General features: G+C 42.0%; 1 protein-coding gene across 3 annotated transcripts in view; it reads left to right on the forward strand.

Annotated features, from left to right (window-relative positions):
- RRM2B (ribonucleotide reductase regulatory TP53 inducible subunit M2B) overlaps positions 1 to 12,487 on the forward strand; it is a 40,362-nt gene extending 27,875 nt beyond the window's left edge. For 2 of the 3 annotated variants that reach the window (XM_062188162.1, XM_062188164.1), the window contains exons 7-9: positions 943 to 1,047; positions 4,065 to 4,178; positions 8,086 to 12,487. In XM_062188162.1, coding sequence (XP_062044146.1) covers positions 943 to 1,047; positions 4,065 to 4,178; positions 8,086 to 8,238 — 372 coding nt within the window. In that variant the 3' untranslated portion in view covers positions 8,239 to 12,487. Of the gene's footprint in view, positions 1 to 942; positions 1,048 to 4,064; positions 4,179 to 7,512; positions 7,874 to 8,085 lie in introns of those variants that run through there. The other variant, XM_062188163.1, reaches the window with a different exon arrangement.
- The last annotated feature ends 2,131 nt before the right edge of the window (positions 12,488 to 14,618 follow it).

Below are 14,618 nucleotides of genomic sequence, written 5' to 3' on the forward strand. Positions count from 1 at the left end.
ATGCTTTGGAGACCTGGTTACCGTAGGTTGAATCTGCCTGGCCTGTTTTCTATACTTAATGTTCTGTAGCATTCATTAAATTTGCATCACTGTGTTTTTCTCAGGGGTCTTTGTGGCTGAGTTGTCTGCGATGCCATTTCTGTTGTGTATGGATTCAGATGGTGCTGAATTCATTTTTATCTTGAGCTATTCTTATTTAATATAAATATTATCTTTTTAAAATCTCTGACCTTTTAAAAAAATCTCTGTCCTTTTAATACTACCTAATATTTGTCAGTCATTCTTTAATTTTTTTGGCATTTAAAAATTGATGAGTTTTTGGGACCCGCATTGTGGTATAATGAGTAAAGCTGCCACCTGGGTTACCGGCATCCTACCAGGGTGCTGGTTCATGTCCCTGCTGCTCCACTTCTGATCCAACTCCCTACTAATGGCCTGGGAGAAGTAGAAGATAGCCCAAGTGTTTGGGCCTCTGCCACCCATGTGTGAGACCTGGGTGAAGCGCCTGGCTCCTTGCTTTAGCCTGGCCCAGTGCTGGCTGTTGTGGCCGTCTGAGAAGTGAACCAGTGAATGGAAGAACTCACTCTTTTTCTCTCTGTAACTCTGAGTTTCAAAAAATAAATAAATAAATCTTTTAAAAAATTGATGAGTTTTTATTTTGGCTCTTCTTTCTTTGTTTTCCTTTTCAAAATGCTTTTGTTTGTAGGTTTTTGTTTGTAAATTAATTCTTCTTTAATATTGGTGAACCAAGATTTGTTGGCATTGGGTTGGCATTTAATGATATTTGAAGAAAATAAGTTCTTAACCCTATTAATTCTTCTTTCATTTTAAGAAATTCTATGACACATTCCTAGAAACAAATTTTTATAATGTTCTATACATGATTGTGTGCAAATGGATGGTTAAAAGTTCATTGGCAGTGCCATTTGTTTTCTGTTTTAGGGGCTTCACTGTGACTTTGCTTGTCTGATGTTTCAGTACTTAGTAAATAAGCCTTCAGAAGAGAGGGTCAGAGAGATCATCGTTGATGCTGTCGAAATTGAGCAGGTAAGCAGAAAAGTCCCTGCAGGTAACATGTTTTTGTTTGTTTTTCCCCTGATATTTGTACCATTGTGTTAGGTTAATCAGGTAATTGTCATTTTGTAGCAATTTTATTTTATTTTTTTCTGGGCAAGCCCTTTAATGAATGGAATACAGTTAAGGACAATGTCAAAAGTCCTTGTTATGTAGAAGTATTGCTTTATGTGGAGAGAACAGTTCTCCAGTTGGCCACAGTATACTCCTGCTGACTCCCTTGGGGTTACAGCCCCCCGCTGATGGCCCGCGGGGTCTTTGGTGAACCGGCTTGCACTCAGCCTAATGCCTCTTTCCCCGAGAATGTCTAGAAGCTGAGTGGAAGAGAGGCTACTCCAAAGGAAGGGGGTGAGACTGGGGAACCCTGTTCAGAAAGCATTCCCTGGGATCCCTGCGGCCGGGGCTCAGAACGTGCGGGGACTGCGGGGCCGGTGCTCAGGCAGCTTCCTGCTCAGTGGCACCGCAGGCTCCATGGCTCGGATTTTGGCGGTGGGCCCTGGTACAGGAGCTGCATTGCGGCCTGGCGCCGTTTGCCAGGCCTCTTGGTTGGGGACCCTACCGACCCATGGGTTGTTGCGTAGTTAGTGGTTGGTGCGCATGTAGTCGTCTGTGCGTGCCGGGACTGGCTGCTGCTGCGCCATCGCTCTTCTCTGTGCTGCTCGGTGGAAGTGTGGCGCAGCTCCTCGGTGAGTTCCATGCTGCTCAGGTCGCATTCCACCTCCCCATCTGGCTCAGACTCCATCGCTGCCTCCTCCTCTTTGGGTGGAGTTTGGCCTTTTCCTTCCTTTCTTCCTTCCTCCCTTCTTCCCTCCCCCCCCCCCCTTCCCTCCCTCCTGATTTATTTATTTATTTATTTGAGAGGCGGAGAGAGAAAGGTCTTGCATCCCCTGGCTCACTCCCCAACTGGCTGCATTGGCCAGAGCTGTGCCAGTCCAAAGCCAGGAGCCAGGAGCTTCTTCCAGTCTCCCAGGTGGTTGCAGAAGCCCAAGCACTTGGACCATCTTCTGCTGCTTTCCCAGGCCATAGCAGAGAGCTGGATCGGAAGTGAAGCAGCTGGGACTTGAACCGGCGTCCATATGGGATGCTGGCGCCACAGGCTTCAGCTTTATCCGCTGGGCCATGGCCCCGGCCCCTTGGTCCTTTTTGGTAGCTGGATCCCACGACTGTCGTGTGGAAGCTACCCACACCTTGTACAATGTGAGTAAGTGCCATGGAAGTCCTGCGAGGCCATTCGATAGTCTCACAAGAGCTGAGGACACTCAGCCTCACTGTCATTGGTGCTTTGGGGCTGGAGCCCAGGAGCAAAGTACCACAGGGAACTGAATTAGGAACACCTTCCTTTGGGCCTTCTTTCTGGTGGCCTCGCATCCAGGCCATTGCCTGATGAAGATGGTGCCAGTACCTTGCATATACCAGATGACAGTACCACAAACTGGTAGCTTTCGATGCTGACACCTCTGTGAAAGTCCAGATGGGTACTGAAACTCGTGGGCCTGCTGCTTGCAGGTTGGGGCAGTGAGCAAGCAGGGTTATTTTTCCATGAGGAAACTAAAGGGGAAACTGGCAATTTTATGTGGTTAGCCTTGATAGTACCAATACATGATGTATTGCAGTTACTGTAAGTCAGTTTATAATTTGGTTTGTAAGTCAGCCTTTTTTCCCAAACTTTATATTTTATTTATTTATTTTTGAGAGAATTTTTATAAGTCAGTCTATTTTATGATTATACTAAGGTTTTAAGTACACTAAAATCTGTTCCAGGCCTATTTTTCTGTCTTGTTGATCTAAATTTCATGCCATAACAAACTTTATTGTATCTTTACATTTTTAGGTTTTTAGTTAATAGAGGGCAGTGATATTTTTGTTTATTTTGTATTCTCAGTAACCTAACAGGTACCTAGCTGAAGCATGCACAAAATGTTTATAGAACAAATAAGTAGGGGCTGGCGCTATGGTGTAGTGGTAAAGCCGCTGCCTGCAGTGCCAGCATCCCATATGGGCGCCAATTTGAGACCCAGCTGCTCCACTTCCCATCCAGCTCTCTTCTATGGCCTAGGAAAACAATAGAAGATGGCCCAAGTCCACGATGGGCCCCTGCACTCACATGGGAGACCTGGAAGAAGCTCCTGGCTCCTGGCTTCAGATCAGTGTAGCTCCGGCTTTTTGGCCAATTGGAGAATGAACCAACAGATGGAAGATTCTCTTTCTCTTTCTCTCTCTCTGCCTCTCTATAGCTCTGCCTTTCAAATAAATAAATAAATCTTTTTAATAAAAGAAGAACAAATAAATAACTGGATTAGTGACTAGAAAGGGCTAGGTGCTCTACTCAGGTTGTGTTTTTAATCATTCTAAAGAACTAGTTTGGAAATAGAATATTTTTTTTAAACACTGCATAGTTTAACATTTACTGCATAGTTTTTCATATTGGTAGGGGGAATGGCATAAGATATATTTTGGAATCTTTAATTGTTTTAAAAACTAAATCCAAATAATTAATATGGTTTTATTTTTCCTCTATTAACACTTTATCACTGTCTTTCAGGGTAGTTGGAGTTTCATTTACCTCCCAGCCCCCAGATCTGCTTTTTTTTGTTTGTTTATTTTGGTCCTATCTTTGTTGATTGAACTTTCTCAACTCCTTTCCTTAGTGATGTTCCCCATGCTGATGAACTTTGGTGAATCTTTGTAAATTTTTCAAGATAAAACATCTTTTTCTACTGAAAAAAAATGAATCCAGGTCCTACATGCACTATTTTTAAAAATCCAGTAATTGGGTAGTTTCTATTTATTTTGGCTCTTTGAGAACGTGAAAGAATATGCATAGTAATATCCCATATATTTTTAAGCCACATCGAAACAGTTTATCCATAGTGCTTTCCTTGAACAAGATCAGTGTCTTAGAAAATAAAAGCACAATCTTTCTATTTGGAAAATGCATACTTATGATTTTTTTATCTCTATACTTTGCTCTGTTTTTCTTTACCTTTCAGGAGTTTTTAACAGAAGCCTTGCCGGTTGGCCTCATTGGAATGAACTGTATTTTGATGAAGCAGTACATTGAGTTTGTAGCTGACAGGTTACTCATGGAACTTGGATTCTCAAAGGTAAGATTTTTATAACTGTGTTACTACTGATTAAATGTTATAGCCAGGTAATGCCCCTAAAATATATTTTACTAAAAGCATTTGCAGTACTTTTTTACATATAATTTTTAACATTAATTTTTTACTTATTTATTTATTACTTTTTATTATTTTTAAAAGGTTTATTTTAATGTCATAAAATTAGAAATTCATAGCAAAATTGCCAAATTTAGACTACTTAGAAGTTGAGAAAACCTTTCAAATGAGCTTAAAAATAAAATATAACTTATTGAAAATATAAACTAAATTACAGTGGCCTTACTATATATCAGAACCTTTAGAATACAGTTAGAGAGATCCTCAGCAATTTATGGCCTTGAATGTGTGTGTAAGAAAACAAGACAGGATTGATCCAACTCTCTGCTGTGGCCTGGGAAAGCAATAGAAGATGGCCCTGCACCCATGTGGGAGGCCTGAAAGAAGCTCCTGACTCCTGGCTTCAGATTGGCCCAGCTCCAGCTATTGCAGCTGTTTGGGGAGTGAACCAGCAGATGGAAGACCTTTCTCTCTGTCTCTTCCTCTCTCTGACTGAAGTTCTGACCTCTCAAGTAAATAAGTAAATAAATAAATGTGTTAAAAAAAAAGAAAACATGGCAATTTAAAATATTTGAACTGAACTTTGAACCCAAGGAGCTAGGAAAAGAATCAGGCCAGCGCCGTGGCTTAACAGGCTAATCCTCTGCCTTGCAGCGCCGGCACACCGGGTTCTAGTCCCGGTCAGGGCGCTGGATTCTATCCCGGCTGCCCCTCTTCCAGGCCAGCTCTCTGCTATGGCCCGGGAGTGCAGTGGAGGATGGCCCAAGTGCTTGGGCCCTGCACCCGCATGGGAGACCAGGAGAAGCGCCTGGCTCCTGGCTTCGGATCAGCGCGATGCGCCGGCTGCAGCGGCCATTGGAGGGTGAACCAACGGCAAAAAGGAAGACCTTTCTCTCTGTCTCTCTCTCACTATCCACTGCCTGTCAAAAAAAAAAAAAGAATTATTGCTATGATATGTTTCACTAAACAGATTATTCAAATTTTACAGATTCTTAAATAGGAGTCGCATTAGTGATGTCATCAGCTTCTCTTTGGCTTTGAGATTAGTCACTGTACATTTGAGTGCTCTTATGTTTCAGGCACAAGCTACTTAATTCAATTTGCTCTTGATTTCCTTGCCTGTGCTGCACATGATTGGGATCTGATTTTTCTGGAAGATCCACTGTTCCGAAATCCAGTGACTCTATGGCTATTGGCCCAGAGCTCTTTCCATTGTATCTTGTAAAATGTAGTTCAGATTTTCAGTCTTTCTTAACACATAGTTTCTAACAATTTCACTGAGTTCCAGAACTCCGCCATATACAGTGTATGAACTTTTCCTTTTGGAGATAGTCATATATATTTAAAGCTTTTTTAAAGAGTTATTTATTTATTTGAAAATCGGAGTTACACAGAGAGAGAAATAGAGGCAGAGAGAGACAGAAAAAGATAGGTCTTCCATCTGCTGGTTTACTCCCCAAATGGCTGCAACGGCCAGAACTGTGCTGATCCAAAGCCAGGAGCCAGGAGCTTCTTCCAGGTCTCCCACATGGGTGCAGGGGCCCAAGGACTTGAGCCATCTTGCACTGCTTTCCCAGGCCATAGCAGAGTGCTGGATTGGAAGTGGAGCAGTCGGGACTCGAACCAGCACCCATATGGGATGCCAGCACTGCAGATGGCAGCTTTACCCACTACACCACAGCTCCGGCCCCTATATTTAAAGCTTTATTAAGAAATAAATCACATAGGATGCAATTTGCCCAGTAAAATTGTACAGTTCATTGGTTTTTACAAAAGTTCACAAAGTTGTTGAACATAGTAAACCAACTGTTTCTGAATATTTTTATCACTCTGAAAGGAAATTCTCTGTTGTCACTCACTCCTCTTTTCCCTTCACTCCTCCCGTCCCTGGGAAGCCACTAATCTAATTTTTGTCTCTATGGATTTGCCTGGTCTTTATATTTTCCATTTCATAAAAATGGAATCATATAGGCCAGCTCTGCGGCTCAATAGGCTAATCCTCCGCCTTGCGGCGCCAGCACCCCAGGTTCTAGTCCCGGTTGGGGCGCCGGATTCTGTCCCGGTTGCCCCTCTTCCAGGCCAGCTCTCTGCTGTGGCCAGGGAGTGCAGTGGAGGATGGCCCAAGTGCTTGGGCCCTGCACCCCATGGGAGACCAGGAGAAGCACCTGGCTCCTGCCTTATGCATCGGCACGGCAGTGCGCCAGCCGCAGCAGCCATTGGAGGGTGAACCAATGGCAAAGGAAGACCTTCCTCTCTGTCTCTCTCTCTCACTGTCCACTCTGTCTGTCAAAAAAAAAAAAAAAAAAAAAAAAAAAAAAAAAAGGAATCATATAATAACATTGTCTTTTGTGGCTTTCTTCCTTCTTGAGTATGTTTTCAGGGCTCATTCACATTGTTACATGTTTTAGTATTTTTTTAAGAGAGAGAGAGACAGAGACAGCAGAGAGATCTTCCATCTGCTGTTGTACTCCTGAAATAGCTGCGGTGGCTGGGGCTGGGCCAGGCCAAAACTAGGCCATGTGGCTGCACAGGCCCATTACCAGGGAGCTAGATCGGAAGTGGAGCAAGCGAGACATAGACTGGCACCCATATGGGATGCCTGCAGCGCAGTCAGCAGCTTTACTCTCTATACCACAGTGACGGCCCCAGCCCCAGTATTTTTTTTTTTTTTTTGGCTAAATAATATTCTCTTGTATGGGTCTACCAAAATTTATTTATGCATTCATCAATTGCTGGACATTTGGGTTATTTCCACTTTTAAGCTATTATGAATAATGCTGCTATGAACTTCAGTGTCCAAGTTTTTGTGTGGGCAGCTGTTTTCATTTTTCTTGAGCACGTATCTAAGTTGAAATTGCAGGGTCATATAGTAACTCCATGTTTAATCATTAGAAGAACAGGCAGACTCTTCCAAAGTGGCTGCACAATTTTCCAGTGCCACTGGTGTGTGAAGGCCCCAACTTCACATTCGTACCGACAGCTGTTATAGCCACAGTGGGTGTACGTGGCGTCACAATTTGATCTTGCTTTTGCATTTCCCTCCTGGCTAACACTATTAAGCAGCTTTTCATGTGCCTGTTGACTTTGTGTGTGAGTATATCTTCGTTGAAGGAGTGTCTGTTTGGATCTTCTGCGATTTTAAAGATCAGGTTATTAGAGCAGATTCTTAGCTGGAGTGTTCATAATTCCTGCTGGGATCCTCGTAAATTCAGCAGATCTCTTTCAGTGCCCCTCTGTTAATCACTGAAATATTCCACAGTTTCCATCAAGCGGTACCGTCAGATCTGCGGCTGGAGTCCAGAAGCAGTAAGAAAGCTTGTTGGATTTGTTTGGAGACACGTGGTCACTCTGGGCAGCATGATCATGCCCCTTAGTGACCGTTTGTTGATTATTCTCCAGGGAGCGAGGAAGCATATTTAGGAGCACAGAACATTGTCAGTAGTTCAATGTTTTGCGATATTATAGATCCGTGACTACCCAATAATAATAAACATGAAAAATGCATGTAGTCTCTGTGGTCTAGTGGATTTCTTACGGTGTGAAAACATTTTCGTTTGGCTAATATTAAATATTTCTTTTCTTGACAAAATGCTCTTCATTCTGTTTCTTCGAGGACCCGAGATGCTAGTGTAGCTTCTTGTGGGGGTGACCGTGTAGGTGACCGTGTCATGTAGACTACATCCACCTTGAGTGCCAGGAAGGCCTGATGCAGGCCTGTAGGTGACCAGATAGGTGTCAGGAGACCGAGCTCCGTGTTTTGTGGTCTTTGTTCTCCTTGTGGGATACGTTTTGGCTTCTTTAGATTGTCCAATAATCTCTCTTTTCTTTTCAGGTTTTCCAGGCAGAAAATCCTTTTGATTTCATGGAAAACATTTCTTTAGAAGGGAAAACAAATTTCTTTGAGAAACGAGTTTCAGAGTATCAGCGTTTTGCAGTTATGGCGGAAACCACAGATAATGTCTTCACCTTAGACGCAGATTTTTAAAACCCTCTCCTATTTTAAAACTCTGAATCCATCATTGGTAAACAGAACTCTGGTTCCCTCTGCTTCCCCCCCCCCCTCCCCCACCAAACCTGAAATATCTCCCGTAAGGGGGTGGGGATTTGCTTAAAAAGAAAATCCAAACCAAACTTCAGTCATGTTTGCTTTATATCCAGACACTTGTGATCTTCCTGTGTGACAGCAAGGATGTGACCTGTATTCACCGGAATATAAGATGGCATTGTATGGTGATTGACAGCATGGGGTGAAGGGTCAGATACGCATTTGAAATCCTGTCCTTATTCCTTTGTGTGACCCTTGGCAAGTCAGTTTTTCTGTAAACCTCAGTGTTTTTATCTTTTAAATGGGTCTAATAGGAGGTCCTAAATGTGCAATGTGGATATGAGAATTAAGTTGGAAAAATACCACAACCACCACCATTTCTCATTATTGTGGTGACTAATAGTGTTAGTTACAGTAATGTTGTGACAAAGTGCTCTTATCTCCTTAAAGTAGTTGTGATTCTAGGTCTAAGATCTAAGATTTAGCGGACTTTTGCATTTTCAATATTTGGGAGAAGAGTATAAGAATTTCCTTAAAAGGATGGTATTCTCATTAATGTGAGAAATAACTTCTTTGAATTTCCCAGAAGGAAATTTAGTTCTCTGTTGTTTTGGGAAGGATGCTTTCAAAGAATCCATAAGGTTTTCGTGGCAATTGGCCTTATAAACAAAATAATTCTTCGGAAATGATAAATGTTCACTATTGGCAGATTTAGCTCTGCGATGTTTAGACCCGGGATGCATCGGCTAGAATAGTGTTTCCTAAAGAGTATTCTCAGAGCTATTAGCCCTTCTGGATACTTAGTGGGAAATAAAGGAATTTAGTGGTCAAATGAGTTTGGCAAATGCTATGTGCGCCATTCCAGTTCAATGTACAATTAGTACATTAAAGACTGAGAAATTCTGCAGTAAACATATGTCAACCTGCATATTCCAGACTTTCTTAACACGGATATGCTTTTCACCTGTTAACATCTTATCCTGCTGATGCTGTTCAGAACATAGGATGGGGAATGCTGGTCAGGCACCCATTATACATAGAGGAAGGGCTTATGGACCAAGAAAGAAAGAACACGGCAGGGGTTATTAAACTGTTCCAAATTTTGTGCCAAGCCGAGGAATGTGCCTGTGATTGGCTTTGGCTTTGTTTCTTAGTTTATCTCCTTAAAACTCTTTTATACTGTTATAAGAGAGTTTTTCTTTTTATTTTTTTAAAAGATTTATTTATTTACATGAAAGAGTTATAGAGAGAAAGAGAGAGGGAGAGAGAGAGAGAGAGATCTTCCATCCTCTGGTTCACTCCCCAGATGGCCAAATGACCAAGGCTGGGCCAGGCTGAAGCTAGGAACCAGGAGCTTCTTCCAGGCCTCCCATGTAGATAGCAGGGACCCAAGTACTTTGGCCATCTTCTGTTGCTTTTCCCAGGCTGTTAAGCAGGGAGCTGGATCAGAAGTGGAACAGTCAGGACTCAAACTGGTGTCTTTGTGGGATGCCCTCACTGCAGGCGGTGGCTTTATCCCCTATGCCACACTGTTGGCCCAAGAGAGTTTTTCTAGTGGAACGATGCACGTTGCAGGGTAGCAGATGGTAAGGGTGACAGGGGTCTCTCGAAGAGACTGAGGGGAGGCCGGGAACCAAGGTTTCTGAGAAGTCTGTCCCCCTTTAATTTTAGGAAGTATGATGAGGTCCCATTAAGCACTGATTCCCCACTCGCAGCAAACTCTACTTTATAAAGTTCTGGAAGTTAAAATGTAGAGGTTTTCTCTTGGTGTGAGGTTTTTTTTGTTTTTTTTTGTTTTTTTTTGTTTTTGTTTTTGTTTTTGTTTTTCATTCATTCTGCAATTATCTAATTGATCAAAACTGGGAATTCTCAAGTGAATGCAAAAGGCGAGCCTACCTAGTTATTAGAGAAAATATCAGACACCAGCACTGTTTGGTGTATGATTGCACCGTCTGTGTGTTCAGGGCTTCCCGGTTAAGCTGGTGTTTTTACATCTCACTTTCTCTCACAATAGCCTTATGAACCTGAAGAACAGCTCTTGTTGCAGTATCACAGATGGAGAGAGTGAGGCTCACAGAAGTTAGAGGACTTGGCCAGGATCTCGTAGTTACTGCCCCTGCTGTATAATTTTGTGTTGAGATTGTCATGTCTTATCTAGTTAGTTCTTTGCCATCCATCTTGATTTGATTTTTGGCTATTCTCTCATTAATTAGAATATCATATAGTATCAGCATTAATGTATATGAAACTTTAAAGTATCAAAATACACAGAAACTTTTTGAATTATATCCAGGTGATAAGTTCGAAGATATTTATCTACTGCCATACAAAAACTTAACATTTAAAATTGATGATATCCAAGGGCAGGCGTTTGGCACAGCAGTTACGGTGCTGCTTAGAATACCTACATCCCATATCAGAGCGCCTGGTTCAGGTCCCTGCTCTGCTTCCGATCCAGCTTCCTGCTACTGCCTATTCTGGGAGGGCGGCAGATGATGGCTTAAGTACTTAGATTGCTGCCATGCATATTAGAGAGCTGGATTGAGTTCCTGGCTCCTGGCTTTGGCCTGGTCCAGCCCTGACTGTTGTGGGCATTTGGTGAATGAACCAGTGGACGGTAGATGTATTTGTCTGTCAATCTTTCTTGCTCTGTCTTTCAAATAAAAAAAAAAAAGAAGCATGTTAAAAAAAAAAAAAAACAACTCTGCCAATGTCTGTAATAATGTCACAATGGAAGAAAAATTTTACAGAGCATATTCCTTTTGTTTTGAATCTAAATCTGTCTCATAGATAATGACAGGTGCCTTAATGTGAAGCTTATTTATAGTAGTGATAAACCTAACTGCATTTGGATGAAGATGTCTTAATATAAAATACTGGATTTTAATACACTGGTTTGTTATGTTTAGTATTCTCTACCTTTTCTGGGCTTCCAGGCTGCACATTTATTTATGATGTTTGACACTGTAATTCTTAGTTCTTAATCAGCTGTGGAATCTCTTTTTAATATTATCTCATAGGTAAAGAAAAAAAAAGCATGTGTACAACTGTTTTCTCTTTTTAAAGCACTCATATTTAAATCATTGCTATAGTAACTAAGGTTAAGTTAATTATATAGAAATATAAGAACTTACAGTTCCATGATAGACTCCATTTGCTAAGATTTTTCTATTGTAGCTCATAGAATTATGGCCTGGAAGGACTTGGGAAAGTAGCTTGATACAGTGCTGGGTTTTTCTGTCCAATTATATACAATAATAATTATTCTTGCAGTGTAAGCTGATCCTAGCCAGATCCTGATATATGAAACTTTTATAGTTGTCGCATTTTGGAGCATCTAGGGCTTTCTGCTTTATTTTTCCTTTGTGCATGGAGAAGGTGATGATTGAGAAGACATGGCAGTTTACATGTGTAACAACTTATTTAATATCCAGAATTTTGCATTTTTACACTCTAGCAATCACTGTCATAGAATTCCCACATTTCCTTTTAGTAGGTGAAGCTGGAGGCTGCCTGTCCCAGCTGGTTTTCCATGATGACGCTGCTAGGATGGGCTGCGTGAGGGCCCAGCAGTCCTATAGGCAGGGATTGTGTTTTGAACCCGGCCGAGGGACCTGTCAGCCGCCTCAGGGAATCTTCCCCAGCAGAATCTTGGGTGGTGACACAGAAGTGAAATCTGTTGTCTTGGTTCCTCACCATTTCCTTTTATTCTATTTTTGTTATGTTTTGTTTTTCTTTTTTCCTTTTCCCTTTAAATGGTTCTGCTGTTTTGTAAACAGCTACTGATCTGAAGGAGGATCTGATATTCCTGAGGCCTTAGAAGAAAGAAATTAGTCTTTCAAATACAGATGTTCTGTTAAAGAAGATGTGTGTGAAAAATGGAGGGCTGAGAGTGGCTTTTTATTCTTAGGTGCAGGAAAGATTCCCAATATTGTTACCTTGTGTACTTAACTCTTTTGAGGCAACATTTTGATTTTTCCAAATGTCTGGTTATTTAACAAAATCATTTGGTATCTACTGTATATGTGAAAAGCTTTTTTAGGTGTGATGTAGCTAAATGCTTTTTTTGTTAAAATATCTAATTAGTCAAGCCTACTTTGCTTGTACAGAATTTGGGTTTCATCCAAAGAAAGGAGTTGTTTTGTTATTTTTGGCTTAATATATTGAAATAAACTATTTCATAGCTACATCATTTTTTTCTATGTCCTCGTTGAGCAAAAATGTTTCTTAAAAGTATGGGAGCTACCATAATCAAAAAATGTATATATAAGGGGTCTTTAAAATGCTCTTGTAAAATTTGTTATGAAAAAACTATGCATGTATTTAAATTTTTTTAAAGATTTATTTATTTGAAAGGCAGAGTTACTATCCAAGGCAGCTGTTTAACCCATTACACTACAATGATGGCCCCTAAAATTTTTTTATATGAAAAAAAAAAAACCCTTATCTTTACTTTTGTTTTTGTATGATTTTTTTCTTTTCATGTATCCAAAGGACAGATTATATATAAATATATATTGTATATATGTATATATATATATATATATAGAGAGAGAGAGAGAGAGAGAGAGAGCAAGAGCAAGCTGGGGGACTGGACCAGGTGGAAGTCAGGAGTTAGGAACTGAATCCAGGGCTCTCTTGGGCACCAGGGAGCCACCACTGGAGCCCTTACCTGCTGCTTCTGGGATGTGCATTGGCAAGCAGGAAGCTGGAATTGGGAGTGGAGCTGGGACTACAGGTGTCTCAAGTGGCATCTTTACTGCCAGGCCAAATGTCTGCCCCTCCATGAACTTTTTTTTAAAAGGTATATTTATTTAGTTGAGAGTTATAGACAGGGGAGGGGGAGAGAGAAATCTTCTATCTGCTGGTTCACTCCCCACCTGGCTGCAGTGGCTGGAGCTGGGCCAATCTGGAGCCAGGAGCCAGGAGCCTCCTTCAGGTCTTCACGCAGGTGCAGGGGCCCAAGGACTTGGGCCATCCTCTGCTGCCTTCCCAGGCCATCAACTGGGAGCTGGATCAGAAGTGGAGCAGCCAGGACTCAAATCGGTGCCCATATGGGGTGCCGGCACTACAGGCAGTGGCTTTACCTGCTATGCCACAGCGCTGGCCCTTCGAAGAACTTTTTGAAGTGTCTGCCTACAAGTATTTGCTATGTATGTGTGCAGATAAACACACACTTGTACAGTTTTGTTCAACCCTTCCCTGTACCATGAATCTTTGGCTCCATCAGGACCCCTAGTCCTCCTACTTTCTCCCAATCTATGAGTCTGTGTCTCTTTTTGTCTACTAGTAATAGCACTTAAATCAATATCCTACACTCTTGCACCTGCATTTTACTGTGTGTAGGAAAATCCCCAACTCTGGAATGTGGCAGTCCAGCTTTTCCATAGTTGGACTCCAGCAGCCAAGTGCTGTTGGAGGAGAAGTCCAGCAATAAGGCAGCTCGGAGCCTCTGAGTTCCTGATGGCCTACTTTACACTGACAGTCCTGCTGTCAGTTCTCCACAATCACTTCTCCACATTTCCTCTTCTCAGTCTGTACCCTCATTCCCCAGGGATATGATGATCATCTTCTTTGTAGGATTTTGGACACACAGAGATAGTCTCAGAGTCAGCAGAAAAATTTGACAATCGAGGGACCCCAAATCAAGAACCTAAGATTGGAAATAGAAAGCAACATACATATATTTTTTTAATATTTAAAAATAAATTTATTTGAGGGGCCACCTGCAATGCAGGGATCCCATATGGGCACCGGTTCAAATCCTGGTTGCTCCACTTCATTCCAGCTCCCTGTTAATGTGCCTGGCAGTCCCAGATGGAGTACTTGCCTCCTGGCTTCAGCTGGCTTGGCCCCAGCTGCTGTGGCCATTTGTGGGGAGTGAACCAGCATGTGGAAGATCTCTGAGAGATATCTCTGAAAGATTTGCAACCTCAAGGACCCTAGTTAAAATAAATTGGTCCCTTAAAGTAAAAAAAAAAAAGGGGGGGGGGAAGGACTAGAAGGAAAAGTGACTAGAAAAAATTCAGAATATTCATGTGTTTATCAGGATAGCAATTAATTAGATGAGAGGGGTTCAGAGGACAGTCTGGGATCTCTGAGCAGGGAACTGTAGAGACGGGGTAGTACACTGGGCTACAGGCTCAGGGCTGGCCCTGTACCTACATTCAGTGAGTTAAGATCTAAGGAGCAGTTCCTTCAACCAGAAGAGACTTGTGGAGAGGGTGGCCGCATAGCATGCTTCAGTCAGAGGGAAGCAGCAAGCTCGGGGCAGCTTTGCTGAGAAGGAGCTAGGGAATAAATACCTCAGCGTCTTCTTT

The sequence above is a fragment of the Lepus europaeus genome, chromosome 4, assembly GCF_033115175.1.
Source record: "Lepus europaeus isolate LE1 chromosome 4, mLepTim1.pri, whole genome shotgun sequence".
NCBI classification, from domain to species: Eukaryota; Metazoa; Chordata; class Mammalia; order Lagomorpha; family Leporidae; genus Lepus; species Lepus europaeus.